Here is a 27898-nt window from a genome sequence, read left to right as displayed (position 1 = left end):
CCTATTCCTTCACCAACCCTATTTTTTCCTTCTGACCCTAAAATTTTTTATGACCCTTCAAACAAATAAAAATTAAGTAGATGTGCATTGCCAAGGCACTGCATACCCCCAGCGAAAGACCAATCGTCCGTCTCTCTCTCTCTCTCTCTCTCTCTCTCTCTCTCTCTCTCTCTCTCTCTCTCTCTCTCTCTCTCTCTCTCTCTCTCTCTCTCTCTCTCTCTCTCTCTGTATCTCCTCTCTTTCTATCATTACCTCTTTCTCTCTCTCGCTATCTCTCTCACGCACACACACACACACGCACACATACACGCACACAACCTCACACATGCACACCCACACGCACACATCCACACACACAAACACACACACAAAATACACACACACACACTAACACTAACAGTAACACATGTGCACAAAATGAACACACACACACCGCGCGAGAGAAAAAGACTACAGGGAGGCATGACGTCATGATGCATTAATTGACGTCAAAGACTTTTGACCATGACGTAATCTTCTTACGCGAGCTTTATCCATAGTCTTGGATAACCACACACAAATAGACTTGGAAACTACAGAATTTCTACCCGTCCAAAGCGGCCTTGGGTGGCGTTTGCTAAAAAAATGGGGGCGCCTATTGCACCCACCGTATTTTTGTTAGTATGGTCCCAATTTTTGGTGAACTTCCATCTTCAACTGTAGCCCATAGCCGGGCACCAAGAATCCTTCTTTATCATGTATTATCGGTATGAAAATTTCTCAAGTCGATTACAGTATAGCGTTCGTGGGATACCTCCAGCTTCGCTGGGATAAAAATGAAAAGACTCAAATGAAAGTTACTCTTCTCCAGTACCCAGGGGACACAGCTCGCATGATTTTTAGCCAGGTGAAAAGCCACATTTGGCTGTGTAATTTAGTGTAATTAAAAAAAGACCTTCAATAAACAATGTAACCAACCTAACTTAATCTCTTCTTTTTACATTTAGTCAAGTTTTGACTAAATGATTTAACATAGAGGGGGAATCGAGACGAGGGTCGTGGTGTATGTGTGTGTGTCTGTCTGTGCGTGTGTGTGTAGAGCGATTCAGACCAAACTACTGGACCGATCTTTATGAAATTTGACATGAGAGTTCCTGGGAATGATATCCCCGGACGTTTTTTTCATTTTTTCGATAAATACTTTTGATGACGTCATATCCGGCTTTTTGTAAAAGTTGAGGCGGCATGCACTGTCACACCCTCATTTTTCAATCAAATTGATTGAAATTTTGGCCAAGCAATCTTCGACGAAGGCCGGACTTCGGTATTGCATTTCAGCTTGTTGGCTTAAAAATTAATAAATGACTTTGGTCATTACAAATCTGAAAATTGTAATAATTTTTTTTTATATAAAACGATCCAAATTTATGTTCATCTTATTCTACATCTTTTCCTGATTCCAAAAACATATAAATATGTTATATTTGGATTAAAAACAAGCTCTGAAAATTAAAAATATAAAAATTATGATCAAAATAAAATTTCCGAAATCGATTTAAAAACAATTTTATCTTATTCCTTGTCGGTTCCTGATTCCAAAAACATAATAGATATGATATGTTTGGATTAAAAACACGCTCAGAAAGTTAAAACGAAGAGAGGTACAGAAAAGCGTTCTATGCAGCACAGCGAAACCACTACCGCGCGCTGAACAGGCTCGTCAGTTTCACTCCGTTTTGCACAAGCGGCGGACTACGGTCATTGTGAAAAAATGCAGTGCGTTCAGTTTCATTCTGTGAGTTCCACAGCTTGACTAAATGTAGTAATTTCGCCTAACGCGACTTGTGTTTTTTACCATGTCACCAGGAACATTTATCATTTTTTGCTGAATGAATGTCACCAGTGCTGGGAGTGGGAAGGCAACCCAATTACCCATGGACCTTCTAGTTCTAGACTATTCTGTGTTGCAGATGTCCTTTTGTGTCAAAATGTACATTGTTTTGATAAAGTTTGTGGATCAAGGATTCCCACTCCCACGAGGTGTACTCTCATTTGAGTGGCCTTACATTATACGTAAAGCAGTTTACCAATGTTGTCATACTCATAATGTTGTTTGGTTTGCATTTCTTTACTTAGAGTAGACTGAAGAGGGAGGTTTACACATTTATAGCGTAACATTTAAAGACACCTTCCTTCTTGCATAAACCATTGTGTAAACCATCACACATCTTTGTAGGGCCGAGGTGCACAAAGCAAAACTGGGTGCCACCCATCTGGGTTGGAACCAGATGCAGCCCGGCTGATTGGTTGAAATCACAACAAATCTCAATTTTAACTAATCTGACCCTGCTGCTGCATACCACATAGTTAGATGGGAGCCAGTTTTGCTTTGTTTATGCTTCTCAGCCCACCTGGCTTCTACCTGGGATAAGAACATGTGTCTTACTGGGACACACACCAAACCTGTACTGGCATACTGTGTCTGTGCACAGTGGGAAATTTTGCAAAATCAATTTTGTTACTGGCTGTTCACATCTGTTTCAATAAGCAAAATTAATCCACCAAAGAAAAACAAATTACAAATTTATGCAGAAAGCTTGTAAATTTTAAGGGGCTTATTCATTGTTGTCCGTCAGGTCTTAATTGCCTATATTGGACATGAATTGGTTTATACGATTCGAGTTTTACGCCCTCACGGCTTTTTGATGTTTGCGTATTTAGGTGGTATCAGCCATCTGCACTTATGGTAGAATGACCAAGATCTTTAACGTGCCATTGTGGTGACACGGGGGTGGGAGATGGATACCGTCTCTGGGTCTGCACATAAAGTTGACCCGTGTCCGTCCCGGCCCGGATTCGAACCAGCGACCTCTCGATCACAAGTCCAGTGCTCTACCACCTGAGCTACCCGGGCAGAAAGCTGCCAGGTTGTAGACCTTTAGTATATATGTACACTTCCAAGTGAAAAGGTGTTTGCACAGATCTGTGGTGGCTTCCATGAACATTGACACAGGAAGGAAGGTAATTTTAAATATTTCATTACAGAGGAATTTGTTGCATAAATAAAACCTGGGGGGGGTCCTAAGTCTTGCATGTTATTTGTATGTTGGTCTAGAATTCTTTTGACTTGCATGTCTTGGTTGACTGTTTGAATCTTCATTTGACAGGCTACGATGTGACTTACCTGTGCCCTTACAGTGGGCCGACAAGAGGAACGTTATCTGTCACCAACTACAAGCTATACTTTTGCAGTATTGATAGGGTAAGTACTTGGTTCCTTTTTAATTTTATGTGTCTTTGTGGGTTTTTTCTTTTTAAATATCATTTGAATCTTTTATTTTTATTTTCTAATTATCTACCTTAGATTGATGACCACGAGGAGTTTTGTCAAGTCTTTGAGTTCTTGTTATCTTCAAATAAACAAAAAAAAAATTTTTTTTTTGGGGGTGGGGGGGGGGGGGGTTGCTATGTACTCATAAGCTGCAACTCCCTCATACAATCGTGGTTTTTGCACATGTAGGCTTTTACGCGTATGACACTTTTTTTTTCCACCATTTATTATTTAGGCAGCCCATATAGTGATAACTGATATACTCTTTTTTCAGTGGATGTGTTTAATTTTCCTTCTATCATTTCAACATTTCTTTTCACAGGAACCACCGCTGATCTTGGATGTCCCACTTGGTATCTGTAGTCGCGTGGAAAAGATTGGTGGCTCCACCAGCAAGGGAGAAAACTCATATGGCATTGATATATTATGCAAGGTATTGTATCTTTCAGCAGATATTGTGGTAAGAGGAATTCCTGTGACTGACTGTAAAGTTACACATTATGTTCATGATGAGTTTTATGTTTTATGTTGTAAACTTAGTGAGCATAAACAAAAGCTTAACTTTGAATGCTTGCATTTTTTATTCAGGCGCATCAGTTATGTGATCAGTTGAGAGTTCCTTCATTTACCAGTATTGATAACGCAACTATTATCTACTGTCTTAGTTGCATTGTTGTAATGATTTATAATCTGATTCAGTGATTGTGTCACTTAATCATTCCTTTACACTAAGAGATATCCATGTGCTACTGTTGGCACTTGCAGATTTGAGATGACATGACATCTAAATTTATTGAGCTTGGTCAGACGGAAAAATCCATACAGGAAGATTTCTTGCAGAAATATTTGCCAAAAGGAACTGACATGCGTTCCAGTGTATTTTTCTTGTTACTGGTTAAACTGAATAAGATAAACTTGTCTTGTTTCAGCAATAAGGGTAATGAATAACCTCAGAGAGAGATTGAGTGATGGGTTTGTTCTGATTTCTCTTCCACAGGATTTCCGTAACCTGAGGTTTGCTCACAAACAGGAAAATCACTCCAGGCGGCCAATCTTTGAGAAAATTCAGCAGTTTGCTTTCCCCATCACAAATAAAATGGTGAGTCAATCGTGTGTTTGGTGCATTTTTCATTTTCATTTTCATTACTTTATTGTCCCATCGCTGGGAAATTCGGGTCGCTACCTCCCAGTGGAAAGCTAGCAGCAACGGAGTCGCGCTACCCAGGTGTCTGCGTGTTTAGGTGTATTCAGCCACCTGCACTTATGGCAGAATGACCAAGGTCTTTTACGTGCCATTGTGATGACACGGGGGTGGGACATGGCTTCCGTCTCTGGGTCTGCACATAAAGTTGACCCGTGTCCGTCCCGGCCCGAATTCGAACCTGCGACCTTTCGATCACAAGTCAAGTGCTCTACCAACTGAGCTACCGGGCATGTAGGAGAGGGTGTCTTTGAGTCAAGAACAGACACAGTTGCATGATTTTTCTTCTTTCTCTGAACAGATGAAATATTGGAGAAATTAAAAAACTTGTGAATTACATGCCATTTGTGCCTAGAAACTGCAGAGGTGCATGTGACTCTGCTTGAACCCAGACTTCTGGAAGTTTGATAAGAAAAATGGTGTCGATACACTGGAAGAAAATAAGGATCTAAACCAAGCAAGAGTTATGGTCCTCCAAAAAAACAGTACATGTAGTTCCCAAAAATGTGCAGGCATATCTTTCAATTTTTCATACCATAAATTCACCTGTGATAATGTAAGGCAGATTGTTGCATGTTTTTTGCACTTTCTCTAAGCAGATGAAATAAATAAGGACTTACAAGGCTTGCAAATGCTATGTCTTCAAGCAGAGTCGCATGCACCTCTGCGCTTTGAACTTCGGATAAGGCGCTATATAAATAAAGAGAATAATAAAAATAAAAAAAAGAGATTATGTGTTCCCACCATTTTCTGATGAAAGTATTATGTTTTGTCTGTGTGTTTCAGCCATTATTTGCCTTTGAATTCAAGGGCAGTTATGATACAGAAGAGGGTTGGAGAATCTATGACCCTCAAACTGAATACAGACGTCAGGTAAAATCACTGTTTGTGGTGTTATTTTGATTGAAACTTATGTGTGTTGCCAATGTCAACATTTTGTTCATGGGTCATTTTTAAATGTATTCTGATTGAAAATTCATTTGTGTTTTGGTGTTGATTTTTGAATGTAGGCTTGACCCGTTTGTTCTTTGGCTTCTGTGTGTGTGTGTGTGTGTGTGTGTGTGTGTGTGTGTGTGTGTGTGTGTGTGTGTGTGTGACAAAGTGAGATTTTATAGTATAGAGTGTGATTTTATAGTTAGGCTTTAGTAAAGAAACTGTGACTTAAATGAATGATACTCACTTTTCTTGACTTCATTTTGTATGCATTTGTTGCAACTTTCAAGACAAGTTTGGTGTTGTTGTTTATTGTTTTGATGTTGCTTTCATATTATTTAGTGAAAGTCTGTATTTTTGTACTGTTTGGTTTGCAGGGGGTTCCGAACGATGGGTGGCGTATTACCCATGTGAATGGAAACTATGAGGTGGCCGACTCCTACCCATCACTTGTAAGTGTTTATGTGTTTTGTTGTTGTGCTTTTTTAAATGTATTTTTTAGTAAAGGTACAGTTGTTCACGGCTAGCCTTGGGGAAGGGGCAGGTCAAAAACAGCTATGAAGCAGGAATCAATTCATTGGGCTACCAACAGTTGCGGCCTGCACATAGTTGCATGTGCTTTGCTGTCATGCACAGACACCTTTGGGAGAGGGTATTTATCATGAGCGGTTGGCACTGACCGAGCTAGCCTGCAGCTGGTGTGGTATCTCTGCTGTGAAGAGGGATAGAATCTAAAAATAGCATGGCCTGCATGCAGCTAAAGAGGCAGAAAGCATGCCCTGGGTAGAGCTGTGATGAATTTCTCTTGTTCATTTGAGCAGTTGTCGGATGTAGCTGGATTTAAAACATTACATCCATTTGTGTCTCTTTGTGAAAACATTACATCCATTTGTGTCTCTTTGTGAAAACATTACATCCATTTGTGTCTCTTTGTGAAAACATTACATCCATTTGTGTCTCTTTTGTGTATTGCATGCTCTACTTCTGTTATACAGCTTTTCTTGGGCAGGTATAGAAAGTGTTGTGAATTTTTTGCAATGAGGGGATGTGTTGATAAAAGTCCAGATGTGGCAGTACGGAAGATGTTTTGTTGTGCAGTTGGTGGTACCCAAGGCACAGCCAGATGATGAACTCAAACATGTAGCAGAGTTCAGGACCAGAGGCAGGTTTCCTGTAAGTTACCCAGACACTTTGTTCTTCATGTTTTTGTGTTTGTGTATATATATATATGTCGTATCCATTCTGTACAATTTGCGCATTATGTACAATGAGCAGCATATCTTGCACATTGTATACAATGAGCAACAAGTTTTGCTCATTGTATACAATGAGCAAAACTGTTGCCCATTGTATACAATGAGCAAGACCATAAAGTTGCACATTGTATACAATGTGCACCGAGTGAGCAAGATTGTTGAATGACGTTCAAGCTACACTGATATATGAATCATAGTGAATGGTTGAATAGAATATGTGAGTAAAGTGTTCAAATAACGATGTTTGTTATGTTTAAGCATTGTTTTAATTCTCATTTCGCTAAAACTATACAGTGCATTAGGAATTTAATTAGCTCTCATTAGCTGACGTTGGAGAGCGGAGTGGCGCAGTGGTTAGAGCGCTTGCCTCTCACGCTGGAGGTCGTGGTTCGTTCCCCACTCGGGGACAAATACAAATACCCGATTTTTCCGAGCGCTCTCCAGTCCACCCAGCTGGAAATGGGTACCTGACCCTATTCAGGGCCGGGGAAGGCAAAGGCAGCGCGGGAGAGGAGATGGGCACGCGCCCTCATAAAAAGCTGGCCCCCAGAAAAGTGGAGATCTCTAACATCTCTCTCCCCTACGACCAGATGGTTGTGGGAATACCTTTATACCTTTACCTTTTTAGCTGACGTTGTTGTTTCTATCTCTTACTTTTAGCATGACATGACAATGTGAGCGTTATTATGAACGAATGTTATGTGTGTGTGCGTGTGTTGAAACAACATTAATTGTTGTATTTGTTTTTATTGTTTAATCAAAAGGGCAGTCAACAGGTTGCTGTCGTTTCATGTTTTCGGGCCAAAAAGAGATTGCTTACTCTTTACTCTTTACTCTAGGTAAATGTAACAAAAAATATATTTTAAAAAAAGAAAAGATTTTTAATATTTTTTTGAAAAAAAAATTGTTTTGGATTTTTCGTTCCATTCTTTTTCTTATCACATGCACGCCAGTTCAAAACGCCGAAAGCAACAAAAAAAAACCCGCATGCATATTGGTCAAATTTGAAGCGAGTTACGGCCGTTTTAAAATAAAAAATATGACGTCATTCTACTTCCACTACAAAGTTAAATGTTATTTCCAGCCAAACTAACAGCGCTATCGATGTGCGGTTTCACTAAAGTGGTTCCTATGCATCAAAGAATTTTTTAAAACAAAGTTGTTTTTAGCTGTTTTCTGCCCCTTTAATTCACAATAATTACATTCTTAATACACTGTTTAGTTTTAGCGAAATGAGAATTAAAACAATGCTTAAACATAACAAACATCGTTATTTGAACACTTTACCATTCACTATGATTCATATATCAGTGTAGCTGGAACGTTTTTAGCTGTTTTCTGCCCCTTTCATTTACAATAATTAAATTCTTAATACACTGTTTAGTTTTAGCGAAATGAGAATTAAAACAATGCTTAAACATAACAAACATATTCCATTCAACCATTCACTATGATTCATATATCAGTGTAGCTTGAACGCCATTCAACAATCTTGCTCACTCGGTGCACATTGTATACAATGTGCAACTTTATGGTCTTGCTCATTGTATACAATGGGCAACAGTTTTGCTCATTGTCTACAATGAGCAAAACTTGTTGCTCATTGTATACAATGAGCACGATATGCTGCTCATTGTACATAATGCGCAAATTGTACAGAATGGATACGACATATATATATATCTGATGGGTTTGAAGGACAGTTGAATCCCCCTCCAAAGACTCCCATCCGGGATTAAAATCTTTCCCCCTTAAAGAATTACTTTTCAGAATGTCTGTTAATTTCTTCTGTACATTTACGTCCATTTTGAGATTCCCTCCTTTTTTACATCTGATTTTCTTAGGGAGTTCTTGTGTGTGTGTTTGTTTGTCTGTGTCTGTGTGTACTGTAAGGGATTTGGTTCTTGTGCGGACTCTTTTTGGTATCCAAACATGTGCACATGATAAAGATCCTGAGCTCACAGCGGAAGTTTTAGGGCTTAAAAAACACAAAATACACAAATATTTATAAGGATTAAAAAAACACTGTCTGGGTAGCGGGACTCCGTCGCTGCACACGATTCCATGGGATAGCAGCACACATTTTCCTGAGTAAATCAGTAACCATACCAAGAAGAGCAGAAGAAAAAGAAAGATAAAGAGACATTTAGATGTATAAACCTTCTCTGTGTGGTGTTTCAGGTACTTTCGTGGATACACCCAGAATCGCAAGCAACGATCACACGGTCGTCACAGCCCATGGTGGGCGTGGCAGGCAAGAGGAACAAGGACGATGAGCACTACATTCAGATGATCATGGAAGCCAACGCTCAGTCCCACAAACTCTACATCATGGACGCTAGACCTTCTGTTAATGCTGTGGCTAACAAGGTGTGTTTTCGTGAGAGGAGAGAGAGAGAACGAACAAACTTTATTTTACAAGGATAAAGGTTTAAGGCACATTAACTTTTCTAACAACTTGTCCTTAAACTAATACTAAACATATGATATTCACTAAAGAAGCATACAAATGGAAAGAAATAATAAAAGGAAAATGCTTATTCTACAATACTCTATGAGTAAAAATCAAAATCTGGCAATTTCATTGGTTTAGAAACATGAGAAAATGATGATTGCCCATGTTTTGTGAAGCATGGTGATTTTCACATGTTTTGTGGAGTGTATGAATATCATTTTCGTGTATGAACACAATGGTATCAATAATGGCTGTCTACCCTCGAACTTTATCATATTCATTATGCTGGTGACCCAAGGAGGTTTCGTCACTCCATAATCACAAGAGTTAGCAACTGTCAAAATGGAATCTGAAGGCAACTTCGAGTTGAGTCTCTCATCACTGAGTGACTCAGAATGGGAGAATGATGAAGACATCAAGCAATTTATAGCAGAAGAAGGAAGAAAACAAAACGAACATGCCACACTCCATGAAGCTGACAAAGGAGCCAGCGCACAAGTGCCAGTGGGCCACGCAGAGACAGAACACCAGAATGAGAATGACGCAGACGACAAATAGATACGTCATAATGGTCTCGATAAACAAACAGACATGCGCAAACACTTTTTTTTTTTACTTGCTTCACTGAAACAGAAACAAAACAAATACCTGTAGCCGAGACCGGAAGAGTATTGTAGTGAATGAAAAGGCAAATCGACGTCACGTCCTGTTCGTTTGGCGACATGAATATTTTTGGAACGTGATCATGACCAACAAAGTTTAGAAATGAAAAACAAATACTTCAGTTCCTATTCTTAACAATAGTGTCAGTTCTCGCTGTGTAACATATTCAGGATAGCCTCAATGTCAATGAATCAGCTGCGCAGTGTGGAAAAAAGGTACGTGAGGTAAATAGTCGACGAAAGCAATGACATTTTTATGGAAAGGAACGTTTTTCCCAGTGTGTCATTCAGCAAGATCGAGTTCCACTGTTGGTGAGTAAAGTAGAATGGAAATAGCCACCGCCATTTGACATGTTTCGGTTGTAAGTAAACATTTTTCTCATGTTTTGTGATTGGAATGAAAACCTCATCGCTTCGCGATTCGGTTTCCATTCAATCACAAAACATGAGAAAAATGTTTACTTACAACCTCAACATGTCAAATGGCGGTGGCTATTGCCTAATTCAACCAGAATACAAAATGGAACAAAAATAATGCGGAAGGGAGAGAATTATGTGTGTGTGATGTTTATATCTGCATGTCTAGTCCATTTGTCTCTCTCTTTCTCTATTTGTGTAGGGTTTTTTCAGTGTGTGCATATGTGTCTGTTTGGTTATGGGCGTGTGTATTAGACCTGTGCCTTTTTCTTTGAATTGTATCTCTGTTTGATATTAAGAATATTGACTTTCACGTGTTTGTATGTTTGTTATTATATGCTTGGTATAATACACTATCAATACATGATGTCACACGCTTTCCTTCTTTGCCACTACTAAAGCAAACGTGTGCAAGATTGTATGTTACACGCTTTGGAGCATGTGCAAGAACGGATTCAAACTCGAAATCGTCCCTCCAAAAGTCCCAAAATGCACACACGACTTTTATTTCTCCTGCTGTTATCGTTTCTTCTCTTTACAAATTCTTCAACGCTGAGAATACTGAAAACGGCATCCCAGACGACAGTACTGTTTCTATACGCGAATTTAGCTGCCCTTGGAAAGTGGCTCGCTCAGGAGGCCTGTTAGTCTGAAATTAGAAGGACAGAGTTCTGAACATAGATGACAAAGATCCCGGAAAGAACAAACATTTCGTGGATGCAGACACAGAAAGACGTCATGAAGAATGCGATGCTTCAAAAGATACAGACTGTGACGATGACTGTGACGTCATTCACATATATATACTGAGACGTCATTTATAGTTGTTCGGTCACTTCCGTCAAAAAGTAGATCTCTCGACAATGGCTGCTCCTGTGTTTAGGTTTGTCAAGCTTGAGTACGCAAAACGTGTTTGTTCTCTCCTCTGTTGAAGCTGTGAGACATAAATGCTATTCCGACTTGGTCGTGAGACAGAGTTTTCTTCCACACTCGATTAGCTGATGTCTAACTCAGCCTGACGGCTTGGTTAGACAATCAACGTAATCTCGTGTGGAAGAAAACGTCTGTCACACGACCAAGTCTGAATAGCAGGTACTGTTAAACATTTCATCCACTTGTTGCTGTTCAGGCCAGAGGTGGTGGCTATGAAAACGAAGACTCCTACCACAACGCAGAGTTGGTCTTCCTGGATATACACAACATTCACGTGATGAGAGAAAGGTCAGCAGTCGTTCAGATGTCATTGGTTTTTTTATTTTATTTTTTTTAGTAACTTCGAAATTGAAAAACAAGACGACGAGAAAACTTTGTTTAATTATGTGCGACCTATCAGAGATAATGAAGGTTGAGAAATCAATACAAAGAGAGCCTATCACTATCAGAAGTGTATATGTTAGAACATTATGCTTGATTCCCGGGGCGGGGATATAGCTCAGTTGGTAGCGCGCTGGATTTGTATTCAGTTGGCCGCTGTCAGCGTGAGTTCGATCCCAGGTTCGGCGGAAATTTATTTCAGAGTCAACTTTGTGTGCAGACTCTCTTCGGTGTCCGAACTCCCCCCCCCCGTGTACACTACATTGGGTGTGCACGTTAAAGATCCCACGATTGACAAAAGGGTCTTTCCTGGCAAAATTGCTTTGGCACAGTTAATAATTGTCTACCTATACCCGTGTGACTTGGAATAATAGGCCGTGAAAGGTAAATATGCGCCAAAATGGCTGCAATTACTGGCCGTATAAAATTTCATCTCACACGGCATCACTGCTGAGCGCCTAGAACTGTACCCACGGAATATGCGCGATATAAGCCTCATTGATTGATTGATTGATTGATTGATTCTAAATAATTATTATACAGTGCAACCACCGTAAGACCTTGCTATCGCAGTTTTTCTGTTTATTACTTCTGTAATTTAACGCTTGTTAAAGATCCACCTTCCCCCTTTAAAGACTTGATTTTCTAAAAATGTTGTGGGGTCTTACCGGGTGGGGGGGGGGGGGGGGGGGTGCCGCCGCCTACTGTAGTTGCTATGGGTTCAGGGTCCAGACACACTGTCTCGGTCTTTTGTATGATATTCATTGCATGTTCTTGTGGTATCCAGCTCCCGCAAGCTGAAAGAGGAGTGTTTCCCGGCCATAGACGAGGCCCACTGGCTGTCCAAGATTGAGTCCACTCATTGGCTAGAGCACATCAAGGTGGGTACAAAGTTTTGTTCTTGCACTGACCTTTTTGCTGAATTCTTTATTTGAATTTTCTTCTTTTTTTTAACAGAGATGAGATATTTGTTCTCCTTTTTGAGGAATTGCTCCTTTTTAACTTCTCCTGGTACTCAGTTTGGTGTGAACTTCTTCTTCTTCTTCTTCTGCGTTCGTGGGCTGAAACTCCCACATACACTCGTGTTTTTTGCACGAGTGGAATTTTACGTGTATGACCGTTTTTTACCCCGCCATTTAGGCAGCCATACGCCGTTTTGGAGGAAGCATGCTGGGTATTTTCGGGTTTCTATAACCCACCGAACTCTGACATGGATTACAGGATCTTTTTCGTGCGCACTTGGTCTTGTGCTTGCGTGTACACACGGGGGTGTTCGGACACCGAGGAGAGTCTGCACACAAAGTTGACTCTGAGAAATAAATCTCTCGCCGAACGTGGGGACGAACTCACGCTGACAGCGGCCAACTGGATACAAATCCAGCGCGCTACCAACTGAGCTACATCCCCGCCCCTGGTGTGAACAATTTTGTTCAGTGTGAAGCAGTAAACAGTGCCATGCTCATGTGTGATTCATCATCCGTCTTTGTGATATTGTAGCTTGTAAACCATGTGTGTGTGTGTGATTTTGAAGAGAGAGCGAGATAAATAGACAACTCAAAGAGACATGAACATCTCCCAAAAGTGCAGTGCAGTGCAGCATATTATTGTCTTCTGACTTTGTGTTGGCACGTCTTCATACTACTTCATCAACTCTTGCTCCGTGCTCTAAACTGGCAATTTTCAACATTGTTATTATGCTTGTTGCAGGTGATTCTAGCAGGAGCCGTGAGGATAGCGGACAAGGTAGAGAGCAACAAGACGTCGGTGCTGGTCCACTGCAGTGATGGCTGGGACAGGACAGCTCAGGTAGGTTCATTGTAGGATATATCATTAAGTAGTTGACTGTGTGTGTTCCAAGCAAGATGTCTATTCAGAAGAAAAAAACCAAGATGTCCATTCAGAAAAAAAGTAACATTGGGTAATTATAGGGATTTGGTAGCAAAGGTATGCCAATTTTAAGCCTTAAAACTGGACATGACAGGGGTTCATCTTTGTTTTCATTTCATTTGCATTAAAAAAAACTAAAACATAAACGTTCGCCCTTTTACTGTGATGAGAGACGGGCAAGTTCTGCCAGTATTCACCCAAAGGGTAAAACTGAAACATGGCAGATCAAATTGATTAATACAGTGGAACCCCCCTTTTAAGACCCCCCAATTTAAGACTCCCTCCTTTTTAAGACCTGATTTTCTCAGACTTTTGGAAATCTTAAAAGGGGGGTTCCACTGTGAAGATTGATGTGGCAGGCTTACTGATTGGTCGCACATGTCTTGTGATGTGGCATGTTATAGAACCCTTCATCTTCCACAACAAACACCACTAAGGAGTATGTTGTGGATCCATGAACATCAGATCATCAGGACTTACAGCTGGCCCCTTGAGTGTCAGTCGTTTGCAGTTTTGATCCTATTTAAGGCTCCCTTTAAAGACCTGTTTCAGATCTTCTATTTATAACCCTGTACATTTACCCTAATTTTGATACTCCCTCCTTTTTAAGACCTGATTTTTAAGATTTTTTTTTTATAGATCTTAAAAGGGGGTTCCACTGTATTTTAGAAGCAAAGGCATGGTTGTTTTTCTTTCAGCTAACACATTTTGATTTGACTTTTTTAGCTGACCTCATTGGCAATGTTGATGCTAGACCCATACTACCGCACGATCCGTGGCTTTGAGGTGCTCATCGAGAAAGAGTGGGTGAGCTTCGGTCACAAGTTCAGACAGAGGGTGGGGCACGGAGAGGACAAGCACTCGGATGACAACCGTTCGCCCGTCTTCCTTCAGTTGGTCGATTGCGTGTGGCAGATGACACAGCAGGTTAGTTAGCTGTTGTGGCTGAGGATTTGTTTGGTCTTTTCAGGGTCGTACCTTAACACCCACCCGCCCGCCATTGGCCTGTAGAAATTGTGTCGGGCGAGGTAATTTTCCTTGTTTTTTATAAGGACATTAAAATCTTTGAGTCTTGTCTTGAGTCTTGAAGTCTTGGCCCACCCACCCCCCCCTGGCGACCTCAAAATCTGTGTACTTCCTACTGCCAACTTAAACCCCCCCCTTCCCCCACTTTGAGAAGGACTGCCACCAACCCAGACACATTGCCTAGGCAACTACCCCCTTGACCTCACTTGACCGGGTCATCACCCTTGCTTTTCCTGTCCATACCTTTAGCACATCAGCAGAGCTACCCTATACGCAAAAATGTTAAGGTACACCCCTGCTTTTGTAGTAATCAGTACGAGTAAAAATGTCAAAATGCATGTTTCAAGCATTTTGTTATGCTTTATTACAACCCCGGTATAGGGGTGTGTATAGGATTCGGTCGATGTGTTTGTTTGTTTGTTTGTTTGTGTGTTTGTGTGTTTGTGTTCGCATATAGATCTCAAGAATGAACGGACCGATCGTCACCAAACTTGGTGAACAGGTTCTATACATTCCTGAGACGGTCCTTACAAAAATTGGGACCAGTCAAACACACGGTTAGGGAGTTATTGGTGGATTAAGATTCTACAAGGACTTATAGAGGGACATATTTATGGTCAAAGGGAAATAACCTTCTCAGTTGGTGGCAGTGAGAATGGTTATTTCCCTTTGACCAACGGGGGTGTTTTTCCTACCTCGAAGGAATTTCTTGTTTTGTTCATTTTCATGAAAAAGAAATTGTGTCATGACACAAGGCAAACATTTACATATCACTTGAATGCTTTTGAAACTGCTGTAGTATTGTCTGTTATTGTTGTGCTATCTTTTTAACTTTCTCCTATATATCATTCTGTGTTAATTTGATCATGCTGTTAACGTTCTTTCTGTGGCAGTTTCCTAACGCCTTTGAGTTCAACGAACATTTCCTGATCACCATTCTGGACCACCTGTACAGCTGTCTGTTTGGCACCTTCCTCTACAACTGTCAGATGCATGCCGAGAAAGAGGTAGGCCACAGTCTGAATTGAAACATCAGCATTGTATTGTACAGTGGAACCCCCCTTTTATGACCTCCAAAAATCTGAGAAAATCGGGTCTTAAAATGGGGGTAAATTTACACAGGTTATGAACAGAGAGTAAGAAAACAGGGTTTTAAAATGGTTAAAGTCTTAAATAAAGGGGGGGGGGGGGGGGGGAGGGGGAGGTCTGAAAAGGGGGGTTCCACTGTGTCATGCAGCTAATGCGTCTCACTGCACAAACTTTAAACTTTTTAAAGCAGCAACATCAACTGTGAGTTTGCGCTGTCTGCTTTTCTACTTTAAATGCTTTCTTTTCTCTATGGCATATATAGAGGAATACACGGCTTCGCCGGGGTGAATCGCGAGACAGAAACAGACAGCGTGGCGGTTCACCACAATCACCTTTGAAGGCGAAGTCCTGTCAAACGGGATTGAGAATTTTAGAGCTTATTTCTAAGCCCTATATTATCTGTTATGGCTTCTCAAATGCCAGAACATACAGACAGAGCAAGCAAAGAGGGAAGCGGGCGAGTCTCTCTCTCGGAGTTTTCCGGCGTAATTGTACAGACAGACAAAAGCCGCCAGACCCCATCACAAACAGAAATCCACAGGTGTTGCCCACACACACACACAAACACACACACACACACAGAAGCCGTATATATATATGTATATCTATATCTATAAATATATAGAGATAGATGACAGTGTATTTTTCGCGTGGCTATAAATTGATTCGACCTTTTCACTTTTACAGTAAGGACAACTTACGGGTGCAATGAAAGCGTTCTGGACAGTGCAGTGACATTCTAAAAATAGTAACGTAGTAACGGGAATATGGATTGACGCCACACGAAGGAAGGGAGATAAACGCTGAAAACACTGGAGAAGCTAAGGTCCCTCCCAGGTGGAATGGGAACAGCACGAAAATGATTCAGTGGCCTGAACATTTCATGTTGAGTCCCATCGCTGTCGACGACGCCAAATGTAACCGAGTGCCGACACACCACAATCACCTTTGAAGGCAAAGTCCACTCAAACAGGATTGAGAATAACTGTTATGGCTTCTCGAAGGAAGGCCTGAACATACTGACACACCAAAGCCGCTAGACCACATCACAAACAGAACTCTACAATCCACAGGTGTTGCCCACACACACACACAAACACACACACACACACAGAGAAGCCGTATATATATTATGTATATCTATATCTATAAATATATAGAGATAGATGACAGTGTATTTTTCGCGTGGCTATAAATTGATTCGACCTTTTCACTTTTACAGTAAGGACAACTTACGGGTGCAATCGTGACATTCTAAAAATAGTAACGTAGTAACGGGAATATTGATTGACGCCACACAAAGGAAGGGAGATAAACGCTGAAAACACTGGAGAAGATAAGGAAGAGTTACTGGGAATGGATCCAGAGAAAAACGGAGAAAAACCAAAATTGGTTCAGCCGCTGCGCGCTGCGAGCACGTGTTGAAATATCGACCAGGTTGTGTCCTGTCCCGGGTGTACCTGAATATGCCCACCAAATTTGAAACAGATCCATCGAGAACTTTGGCCGTGCATCGCGCACAGACGCATAGACACACAGACACATAGACACACAGACACACAGACTCTAGTCGTATATATATAGATATGCCTTAGTCAAGGAGTACTGTATCAGAGGAGATGCACTGCGCAGTTCCAGTCTCAGCTAGAAAAGGCCAGTCTTATCGCTGGCTCGCTGCACGCGGCATTTGGTACTACTTGTCTCGCGATGACTGACCCGCGGAGGAATCTTTGCTTAGTTGAAATCAGTATTTTCGATATTAATATGAAGTTTAAAGACCATTTAAACCTGATTTTGAAACACGTTTTATTAGAATTTGTCACCGTCATGATGATTTTGTTGGTTTGAAACGCGCACTCTGTTATGTAGCTCATGTATCAGGAACCGGAAGTAAGCATTATTGTTGATGGCGGCATTTTGGAATTCATATTACTTTCTGTGGATTTATGGATACTTAAACAGTGTTTTTTCGATGTGTGGATTCTGGGATGTTTGCTACAGATCTCTTATGTATGTTGTATGAATAGAAAATGGTGAATAAGTGTGGTATAGTAGGGTGTAACAGGAACTACAACAAGAACAACAAGTGCCGTGTGTTCAAACTTCCAACTGATGCAGCCGAGAGACAGACTTGGATTAATGTACTGCCTCCACGTAAAGATTTTGTGATCGACCCTGACAAGTTCTTCATTTGTGAGCGGCACTGGAGCGAAGGCTACGAAGTTCATACGTTTCCTGGCTCATGCAGGCCGCCTCCTTCGTTCAGGACTCCGCAGACCCTTGCTACCAAGTTGTCTTCCTCTCGGACGCCCTTTCAGTCCTTCAGGCCCTAGAGAACGACAAACTCCCACAGCTGGCCAAAGCATTACAGATGGTCAGACAAACCAGAAGAGTTGTCCTCCAGTGGATACCAGCACACTGTGGGATACCAGGAAATGAAAGGGCAGATGAGCTGGCAAAAGAAGGAGCCGTGGAAGACCAACCTGAAAACAGTGTCAGCTTTAGTGAGCAGAAGACAATCATCAAGGCATTGATGAGGCCAAGGACAAACAGAGATGACTACCACACAATGTCCAGAGAGCAGCAAGTCAACCTCATCAGGCTGCGTACTGGCCACAACAGGCTCAATGCTCACATGAACCGAAAGTTCAAGCTGGCGCCATCACCAACCTGTGCCTGCGGTCAAGAGGACCAAACAGCGGAACACATCTTACAGCGATGTCCCTTACTAGATGAGGAACGAAAAGAAGTGTGGCCGTCACCAACTCCCTTGCAGACCAAACTATACGGCAGTCGACAGGAGTTGGAGAAAACGACAACATTTATCACCAGTGCTGGACTGATTGTGTAACCTCTGCGAACGCCAAGAAGAAGAAGATACGTTTCCTGGAGGTCACACACGACCTAAGCATCGGCAGAGTGTCTTCCCTCTCTCTGTTGTTTTGTTTTTAATGCAATGAAATTTGCTTGGTGCGGCATTTGGATAAACAGAATCACAATTATTACTGGGCGTCTCCGTTTGACAATGCTGCAGGTGTGACATTGAAAATCAAATTTTAAATTTGAACTTTAAAAAACAAACTCAAAATTTTAGTTTTAGATCCTTTTTACTCATTTAATCTGATTTATATTAATGAGAATAGTATTTTGTTGAATGTATGTTGATCATTCAGTTCTTTTAACTGATAAACATGCAAGAAAGTGATAATTCACTTCAGTCAAGTTTTAATAGAGGTTTTAATGCACATCCGGCAGTTTTTTTTTCTAATGGGAGGGAAAAAAGCGCCAAAATGACTTTTTGTATAAGCAAAATGTCCCCCTATAAGTTCAAAATCAGAAAACTGCTTGTTCATGTTAACCATGATAGTATTGTTAACGTTACTGTTATCAGAATGATGGCCTTTGTTAGCACAGGCTGGAAATCTGTGGTGCATCTCCTTGATAGAGAGCTCCTTGGCCTTAGTTAACATGCATCTAGCCTACAAAGCCAGTATCATATCATCATATCAAAGTTTGTCATAAGGTGAGGTATTGGTTATCATATCAGCAAACAAAAATGGACAATTGAATATTTTCCGTGTTCATGGCAACACAGTAAGAAAGTAGAGACAGATATAAGCAGTATACACTGAACTGCAGAAGTACTAATCTTATCACTCTCTGCATGACAGAAAGTGAAAGAAAGGACACAGGGCGTAAAACAACTTGTACCATCATGCAGAAGTACTTACCTTATCACTCTCTACATGACAGAAAGTGAAAGAAAGGACACAGGGCGTAAAACAACTTGTACCATCATGCAGAAGTACTTACCTTATCACTCTCTCCATGACAGAAAGTGAAAGAAAGGACACAGGGCGTAAAACAACTTGTACCATCATGCAGAAGTACTTACCTTATCACTCTCTTCATGACAGAAAGTGAAAGAAAGGACGCAGGGCGTAAAACAACTTGTACCATCATGCAGAAGTACTTACCTTATCACTCTCTTCATGACAGAAAGTGAAAGAAAGGACACAGGGTGTAAAACAACTTGTACCATCATGCAGAAGTACTTACCTTATCACTCTCTTCATGACAGAAAGTGAAAGAAAGGACGCAGTCGCTGTGGTCGTTTGTCAACTGTCAGCTGGAGGAGTTCACCAACCCCCTGTACGCAGCCTATGTGCACGCCCACGTCCTGTTCCCGGTGGCCAGCCTCAGACGCATCCACCTCTGGACCGGCTACTACTGTCGCTGGAACCCTCGCATGAGGCCACAGGTGTGTATCTTAATGAGGCACAGTACTCCCTCTGTAAGCGATCATGTTTACCGCGACAGGTCTGCTCAGGCTTTTACCTGGGACAAGAGCACCCTTCACCTCAAACACATACCAACAAGCAACAGGGTGCTTCCTGTGCAAAGCGGAATGTTTGTGTGGAATTGTCTTGGTGACACTTGATAGATCGGTTTAATATGACGGGCGCAGTGGCGTGGTGGTAAGACGTCGGCCTCCTAATCGGGAGGTCGTGAGTTTGAACCCCGGTCACTGCCGCCTGGTGGGTTAAGAGTGGAGATTTTTCTGATCTTCCAGGTCAACTTATGTGCAGACCTGCTAGTGACTTAACCCCTTCGTGTGTACATGCAAGCACAAGACCAAGTGCGCACGGAAAAGATCCTGTAATCCATGTCAGAGTTCGGTGGGTTATAGAAACACAAAAATACCCAGCATGCCTCCCCTGAAATCGGCGTATGCTGCCTGAATGGCGGGGTAAAAACGGTCATACACGTAAAAATCCACTCGTGCTAAAAACATGAGTGAAAGTGGGAGTCTAAGCCCATGAACAAAGAAGAAGAAGGTAGATCTGTCTGTTACTTTGTGGTGTGTTCAAGTGAACGGATGCTCTTATTCTGTGTACAAGCCTGGACAGATATGTGGCAGTGAACATGATCGTTTATGTAGATAAGCTGGTACCTTCAATAGCGCTTTTGTGGTTATTTGATTTGTTAGATTTGGTTATGTGGTTCAGGTTATATTCTGAAGGGATGTGCCATCAGCACGATGAAGGGCGAAGGTTTGATCATGAGCTCATAGACAGAACTGTTTGTGTATTTAATTGGTCAAAGGGAGACAAATCTTTATATTACCTCTGGTAACAGACCTTCAGTTGGGTTAATATCCTTTCATGTTTCTGCTGCTCAATGTTTGAGCTTTTGATCCTTTGTCCCAGTCTTGCTTGGGAAATTGAAGAGTTAGATAGAATGAATTTAATCACATAGATGTTCGTGTGTGTGTGTGTGTGTGTTTGTGTGTGTGTGTGTGTGTGTGTGTGTGTGTGTGTGCTTGCAAGTGTGTGTCTGCGTGTTTGTGAATGCATGTGTGCGCGCGCGTGTGTGTGTGTGTGTCAGCAAACAATCAAGCAAGATGTGTTAGTTCACAGAAGCTTGCGATTGTTAAATTGTGACGGTTTGATTTTACATTTAGAAAACTTGTCAGTCAGCTTGCTGCATTGTCAAATGCTGACATTTCTGTGAAAAAAAAATCTGTCCTCAGGAGCCCATTCACCTGAGAAACCGTGAACTGCTGGTACTGAAGGCCCAACTGCAGCGTCGAGTACAGGAGCTTCAGAAAGAACTGGCCAACAAACACGCTCGCACCAACCTCCAGCCCTCCCCTCCCCGCATGTCTTCACCTGTCAACGTCTAGGATTGTGTGAGAAGAACTGGCCTGAGAAGATATTCATTGATTTATTTGTTTTCCATCTGAGTTCCTTGGATGATTGTGTCCCTTTCTGGCTGTGCTCATCTTAGCTCTCACCGACCATGCAGCTCTCCCCTCTGCGCACGTCTTCCTCTGTCAATGTCTTAAATGGAGTGGAGAGACGTGGCCTGTGGACATATTTGTACATTTTTCATATTCTTCTGAGCTCCGTGGATGTTTGTGTCATTCTCAGACTTGACCATTCTTTGCTTGCACCAATCTGCAGCCTTTCCCAGTATAAACTTTACACATTCTTCGTCTGTCAGGATGTATAATTATTTCGAAAAAGGACTGGCTTGTAGACATGTTTGTACCATATTCATATTCTTGTCAGCTCTGTGGATGTTTGTGTGATTATCTGACAATTCAATGTGTATCGTTCATTGAAAAGAAGGAGCCTGTTCTCTTTTTTTTCTTTTGAGTTCATGATTTTTTTTCCTTCACCTGTCAAAATGTAGGATATTATATGGAAAAATTGCTCTACAGACATATGTGAACCTTCCGCAGGTACATAGTTCCTTAATTTGGCCAAGGAAGTCAGTAGAACACCAGAACTTAATTTTAAATAGCTTTCATTGCCCATTTTGCAAATTTAGCAAACGGAAATAAAACTCGGCAACATCTCTGCTTCCTCGTCCATATCAGCACATCGGGGTATAATTCGAATTGTTGGGCAGAAAACGGCCCTGAAACTGGTGCCAAGTACCCAGTCTACACTCTTTCTTCTTCGAGAATCACAGTGGTCATCTGTCGTGCATGAACTGATGTTTCTAATCAGAAATTACCAGACCCAGCAGAATCTAGTGTGTCACCGATATTTATCATAGTTATTACTATGTCATTGTGGAATAATTCTCATAGTCAGCCCCGCTTATTTGTGCTTTGTGTTACTCTAACTTGTAAATAACATACTGTTCAGTGTGTACTGGTTTCCATTTCATGTTCCTCATGTGTTGTGGACTTGAATGGCATTCTCAGTCAGAGATTATCAGAATCATGTGAGGACTTCTTTGTCACTGTATTTCACGAAGCATTTAACTGTAGAGTGGAGACTGCTGTATATTCTTACTGGTACTGTACAGCCTTTTATACATTCTTTTTCCTTTGACTCATTGTATTCATTATCCCATTGTTTTTATGTTTAACTTTTGTCAAGAATGAAATAACCACACACAGCTGATTGAGCATACTTGTTTATGTTTTTCTTTTCTTTTACTTTTTTTTAAAGAAATTCTATGCTTTGACCAGTGGAACGGTTTTCTTTTCGTTGGGTTTATGGACCAGGCAGTCACTTCTTGATATGTTCTAGGTCAGGGACCAGCACTGAGCTGGTTATAAAGCAGGTTGGGGGGCTTGTTAGCTCATTTGGTAGAGCACTGGACTAACTTGTGATCCTTCGTTCACGGGTTTGAATCCAGGCTGGGACAAACATTTGTCAACTTTATGTGTTGTCTGAGATATGGTATCCATGTCCCACCTCCGAGTCCTACATGTTCCAGCATTGGGATAAGGAAGTACATGTACTGGAAATTGCTCGGTCCTGAAATCTGCTAAGGTATGAGTTTACTGTGATTCTGTTTAAATGTTATAGGTTTCTTGATGTCAGTGTGTTTGTGTACACGTACATGTTTTTGTTTTGGTTAAGATGATACAAGTCTTACTTAATATGTGTTTATATTCATATTTACACAAGTAAAGAATTGAGTAGCATTTCTGTACGCTGCGCTTATCTTATTATATTAGAATGCTCTTATTTAATCACAGTTGTTTGTATGTGTACCGATACTAATGTACAATGCATGGGATGTTAAGCTTTATCATACAAAGCACAATTTTGTTTTTAATTCTGCTTCACCCAGAGAGTCTCAGCTTCCAGGTCACAATATGCAAATTATGTGGGTTTTTTCTCTCAGAACAACGTTTAGTTTTCATGGTAATTTGATGCACACGCTCTACTTGGCAGAGAGATAGCTCATTCAGTAGTGCTAAGCGGCGCTGGCATTTGAAACCAATTAATCGTCATTGGCATGGGTTTCAACCCCGACATTCCGCAAGGGATTTATTTCCCAGAGTCTACTTTCGTGTAGACTCTCCTTGGCGTCCGGACATCTCCTTGTGCACACATGCGTTTGACAAAGATCCCAAGTTGACAGGGAAAGTCTCAGGGCTTGGATACCTGAACACACGCATGCGTTTGACAAAGATCCCAAGTTGACAGGGAAAGTCTCAGGGCTTGGATACCTGAACACACGCATGCGTTTGACAAAGATCCCTAGTTGACAGGGAAAGTCTCAGGGCTTGGATACCTGAACACATGCATGCGTTTGACAAAGATCCCAAGTTGACAGGGAAAGTCTCAGGGCTTGGATACCTGAACACACGCATGCGTTTGACAAAGATCCCAAGTTGACAGGGAAAGTCTCAGGGCTTGGATACCTGAACACACGCATGCGTTTGACAAAGATCCCAAGTTGACAGGGAAAGTCTCAGGGCTTGGATACCTGAACACACGCATGAAGGAAAAAGAAGAACAAAAATTGGGTAGCATTGTACTGTCCGAATATATTCATGAGGGTAACTGCACAGGACTATATACCTTATCCATGTCCATGTCAGTGTAAATTAGCCAAAAAACTTGGCTTTTTTTTTATTTATTTTTTTTAATTCGCCGTACAATGGATCTTTGCATTGAAAAAGCTTGGCTCTGCTACATCTTGCAAACGCGTCCATCTGTAATAATTTATAAATTATGTTTGTGTTAATAACCCGTGTTGTTTTTGTGACAAGGTTGATGCATTGTTTTGTCCATGAATGTGGGAAGGGATTCAGAGTGAGTGGGGGAGGGGGGTAGGGGGGGGGGGGGGGTGGTATACATGTAGGTGGGGGATGTGCCTTGCTTCAGCGATCACTAGCTCTTTTACCTGTAGAGTAACTGTGATTTGTACATTTTTATTTTTCACTTCTCTCCTCACTTTAGAGCTCATTGTTTGGCCACATTTTGTGTCATGTATAGTTGGTAAAGTTAAAGATTCATTTTGTCCCCCAAAAAGTGAGTTGGATAATGTGAATGCAAATGTGAAAGAAATTAATTCCCCCTGAAGAATGTATGGATGTTCAACATCTGAAAGGTGCTTAGTAAATCATCATTAGTTTTATTGTTTTTGTTGAAAGAATGAAACGCTGAGAGATATTGGTTTACCACCTCCTGTTGAGTTTAAAGTGTGTATCGTGTTGTAGTAGTATGTAGTGCTGACTGTGGAAGAAATGCAACAGAATGACGAGCACAGCATACACGTTTAGTTTTTCATTCTGTATCTGTTCACACCAAATATGCAGATACATGTGAACTGGATTACATGTAGAAACCATGTGCAATATTATGTTGTATTTGATTGTTCTGATATTGGAATAAAAAAAAAGTTTTGATCAGACTTTGACATGTCAGCTTAATTGATGTGCCGTATGAAAGCTCTGATACACACCTCTTCCTCTGCACACACATAAATATACAGCTGTGCTAACATAATATACTGTACATACATACATACATTAAAATGAAAAGAAAACACACCAGTAACCAGGTTAGGTACGTTTATATATCTATAATCAATATTTCGGCACGTTACTGCTTTCTTCGGGATGGTAAGCTTATGGAAAGAATGGAATGACGGCACGTGACACACAGTGTAATGAATTTTTATGATGATTAATGACGTCATATTGTTTCTCGCGCTTTTTTTCTTTTTCATACATAGGGGAAGGGCCCCTAATATGGACCACTTTTTGTTTATTGCTGATAACTAGCTTGTTTTCTTGTGAAGAAGTTTCATTTTGTGGTTGGTAGTCCTTCTCTCGTAGTTTAACCGTTAAGCCTAATTAGAGTGAAATAGCTTTGATAGACCTTCAGCAAAAATTAAATACAGAAAAAATCACATGGTCCACATTAGGAGCCGGGGCGCCCAATATAGACCAGTGAAGCGGCTTTCAGGAATCACTGTAAAAAGCCCCCTATACTTCAAAATAACATGATACAACTTAGTGTGCAAGTCAGACTAATTCAAATATGATTTAGATTTAGCTGTTTCGGGTTGATGAGAGCATTATTTAAGCACACCAGGAAACTGAAGAAGCTTATCAAAAACAGAGTGAAAATAAGTGAAAATATCAACTTTCACAAAAAGAAGACTATTTGTTACATTTTTTTGAAATCTCGAGGGCTAGTTATAGGTTATTTTCAGCAAGTTTCTGAATGAATTAATTAAAATTGCCTTTAGTTTTTATTTTCTTCGATTTGTTGAAGGTGGTCCATATTAGGGGACTCACACATACTTTGAGGTTTTGCTATTATTTTTTGTTTGCAGTAGAAACTCGGGATACACACTGTTAAAATGTAACAAATACTGTCTTAGCTGTCATATATAGCCATTTTTGTGTTATGAAAGCTTTGGCTGTGGACAGAAACGAGTCCGTTTTAGGCGGCAAGTTTAGAGTGAACGTTGCCAAAAGTGAAAAAAAGCGAAAAAGCCTAACGGTTTTGAGGTTTGTGTTTCTGCAACTGTTTTGACATGTGCAACTTATCCAGAGAGGGTGAATAAAGCGAATGAAATTGTTTTGAGCGCTCTAGTGCCGTTAGAACAGGAGGTGGTCCATATCAGGAGCCGGTCCATATTAGGAGCCTTTCCCCTACATACATTCATACATGTACATACATACATACATACATACATACATACATACACACATATCAACAGAGTTTATTCAGGAAAAGATGATAAATTGTATACCCTGGCACAGCATTAATTTTATCTCCTGAAAATTAAAGATATTCCACCTCGTATTCCATGATTGTCTGTATTATGTCTCAACGGGTAAATTGTGGCATTTACACTGCAGGCACGTGTGTATTCAAAATTACAACTTATCCATTATGTTTTTATAAGCACGCACACACACGCACGCCCACTCTCTCTATCTCACTTTCTCTCACACACGCACACACACATAGTGACATACATATGTATATGCACACATACACACGCACACACACGCCCTATACAATACATTCCAACCAAGACATAACTAAATACGAAGATACCTGGATGCATACATAGATGTCCACCCCGGAGCCCCCCCCCCCCCCCCCCCCCCCTCTCGTCCGGCCCTGGACCAACCGACATACATCATACACACATATAGTGTAATATGAATAAGAACTCCATTGCGCACTTCTGTGCTCTACACAAATATAAATACACTGGCATGCAAACACACACACACACGTACACACACTCTCACACACACACACACACACACACACTCTCTCACACACACACTGCACACACACACACACACACACACACACACACAAACACACACACACACACATACCGATCTACTGCGTTAGAAAAGCTGCAGGCGAATTTCCGTTAGGATCCAATCTGAAGACGGGTAGTTGGTTCGAGTCGGGTCATCACCTTCGCAGCTGTTACCATAAGCCAGTGGTCAGTGCGAGGTGTACAGAAGCCTGTCACATTTTCTCTCAGAATGTGGGTGCAAATGATGCGGGAACTGTCATGATGGGAGGTACAATTGCAGTGACGACACGCTTATCTGAGTAAGTGAAATCTAACTGTAGTTTTATCGACCACAATCTTGACAATGCAGAAAGGAAACTTGGGTGATTACGTGCCGCACGCACCGTGTTTTATGCAAGTCCCCCTAGTTCAGTTCTATGGTCAGTGAAAGTACCAATTTTACGATGATGCACGAAATCCGGTGGCCAAACTGTCCACTCAACTTATCTGACCATTACAGACCGGCGACAAAGACCTCCAACGTACAGTCCTTGACAATGACCCGATTAATCCTTATATACTGAACTCCAAAAGAAACGCAAGATTAAGAAATTTAATCTCATTCTTTGCCATTTCATTTTGACGAGATCGAATCAAACGAATTTCACGAAAATTGGTACAAAGCATCTTGGGGCAATGTTCTTTGATTGTCACTAACAAAAAAACGTTACCGAAAGAAAGTTTTCACCGCCAGGCTCAGTAACGCGTGTGTCCCCCATTGGCGTTGACAAGGGCCTGACATCTGGCTCTCATGGAGCGCACCAGGCGGTTGACGGTGTTCCTGGAGGTTTCTGTAGCCGGGAGGAACTGTTGGCGCAGGTGCTGACGGTAGATGACCCGGTCCTGGCGAGCAGTAGTCACACGAGGTCGTCCGCTTCTAGCGCCATCCCGGGTGCTGCCGCTGGCTTGGAATCGGGTCCACAGACAACAGATGGTCGAGGTTGCCACGCCCATGACATTTGCAATGGCAGCTGGGCGATTTCCAGCTTGCAATCGCCCGATTGCTCTCTCCCGGTCAATGGCGCTCAGTCTTGGCATGCTTCTACTGTACAAATGGCTGATTTCAGACAGTGGACGGAGACAGGTTTTTGTTCCTTGTGTGAGCTGAGTACTGTTAACGAAAAAAAATCAGGTCTGGCAGCTTTTGTGTGGGCTGCGCGAGCGAAAAACAGTCTCAATCTTCAGAACGCTGCAGAGAGCGCACTCTGGGCGCTGCACACATGATTTTCACAGGCTACGTGGAGGACACTATGC

General features: G+C 41.4%; 1 protein-coding gene across 1 annotated transcript in view; it reads left to right on the top strand.

Moving 5' to 3' along the window:
- The window catches only part of LOC138969320 (phosphatidylinositol-3,5-bisphosphate 3-phosphatase MTMR2-like), a 34607-nt gene extending 11315 nt beyond the window's left edge, over positions 1-23292 (top strand). Inside the window, exons 4-17 of the mRNA XM_070342086.1 lie at positions 3147-3241; positions 3633-3743; positions 4308-4409; positions 5298-5384; positions 5822-5896; positions 6543-6617; positions 8882-9070; positions 11364-11455; positions 12336-12429; positions 13256-13354; positions 14162-14362; positions 15355-15468; positions 19632-19811; positions 21084-23292. Of these exons, the coding sequence (XP_070198187.1) occupies positions 3147-3241; positions 3633-3743; positions 4308-4409; positions 5298-5384; positions 5822-5896; positions 6543-6617; positions 8882-9070; positions 11364-11455; positions 12336-12429; positions 13256-13354; positions 14162-14362; positions 15355-15468; positions 19632-19811; positions 21084-21236 (1667 nt within the window). The 3' untranslated portion in view covers positions 21237-23292. The remainder of the gene's footprint in view (positions 1-3146; positions 3242-3632; positions 3744-4307; positions 4410-5297; positions 5385-5821; positions 5897-6542; positions 6618-8881; positions 9071-11363; positions 11456-12335; positions 12430-13255; positions 13355-14161; positions 14363-15354; positions 15469-19631; positions 19812-21083) is intronic.
- Positions 23293-27898: the final 4606 nt, after the last annotated feature.

This window comes from Littorina saxatilis, linkage group LG6 (assembly GCF_037325665.1).
Source record: "Littorina saxatilis isolate snail1 linkage group LG6, US_GU_Lsax_2.0, whole genome shotgun sequence".
In the NCBI taxonomy this organism is placed as follows: Eukaryota; Metazoa; Mollusca; class Gastropoda; order Littorinimorpha; family Littorinidae; genus Littorina; species Littorina saxatilis.
Note: the sequence above shows the minus strand (reverse complement) of the source record. Positions and strands in the feature narration are given on the sequence as shown.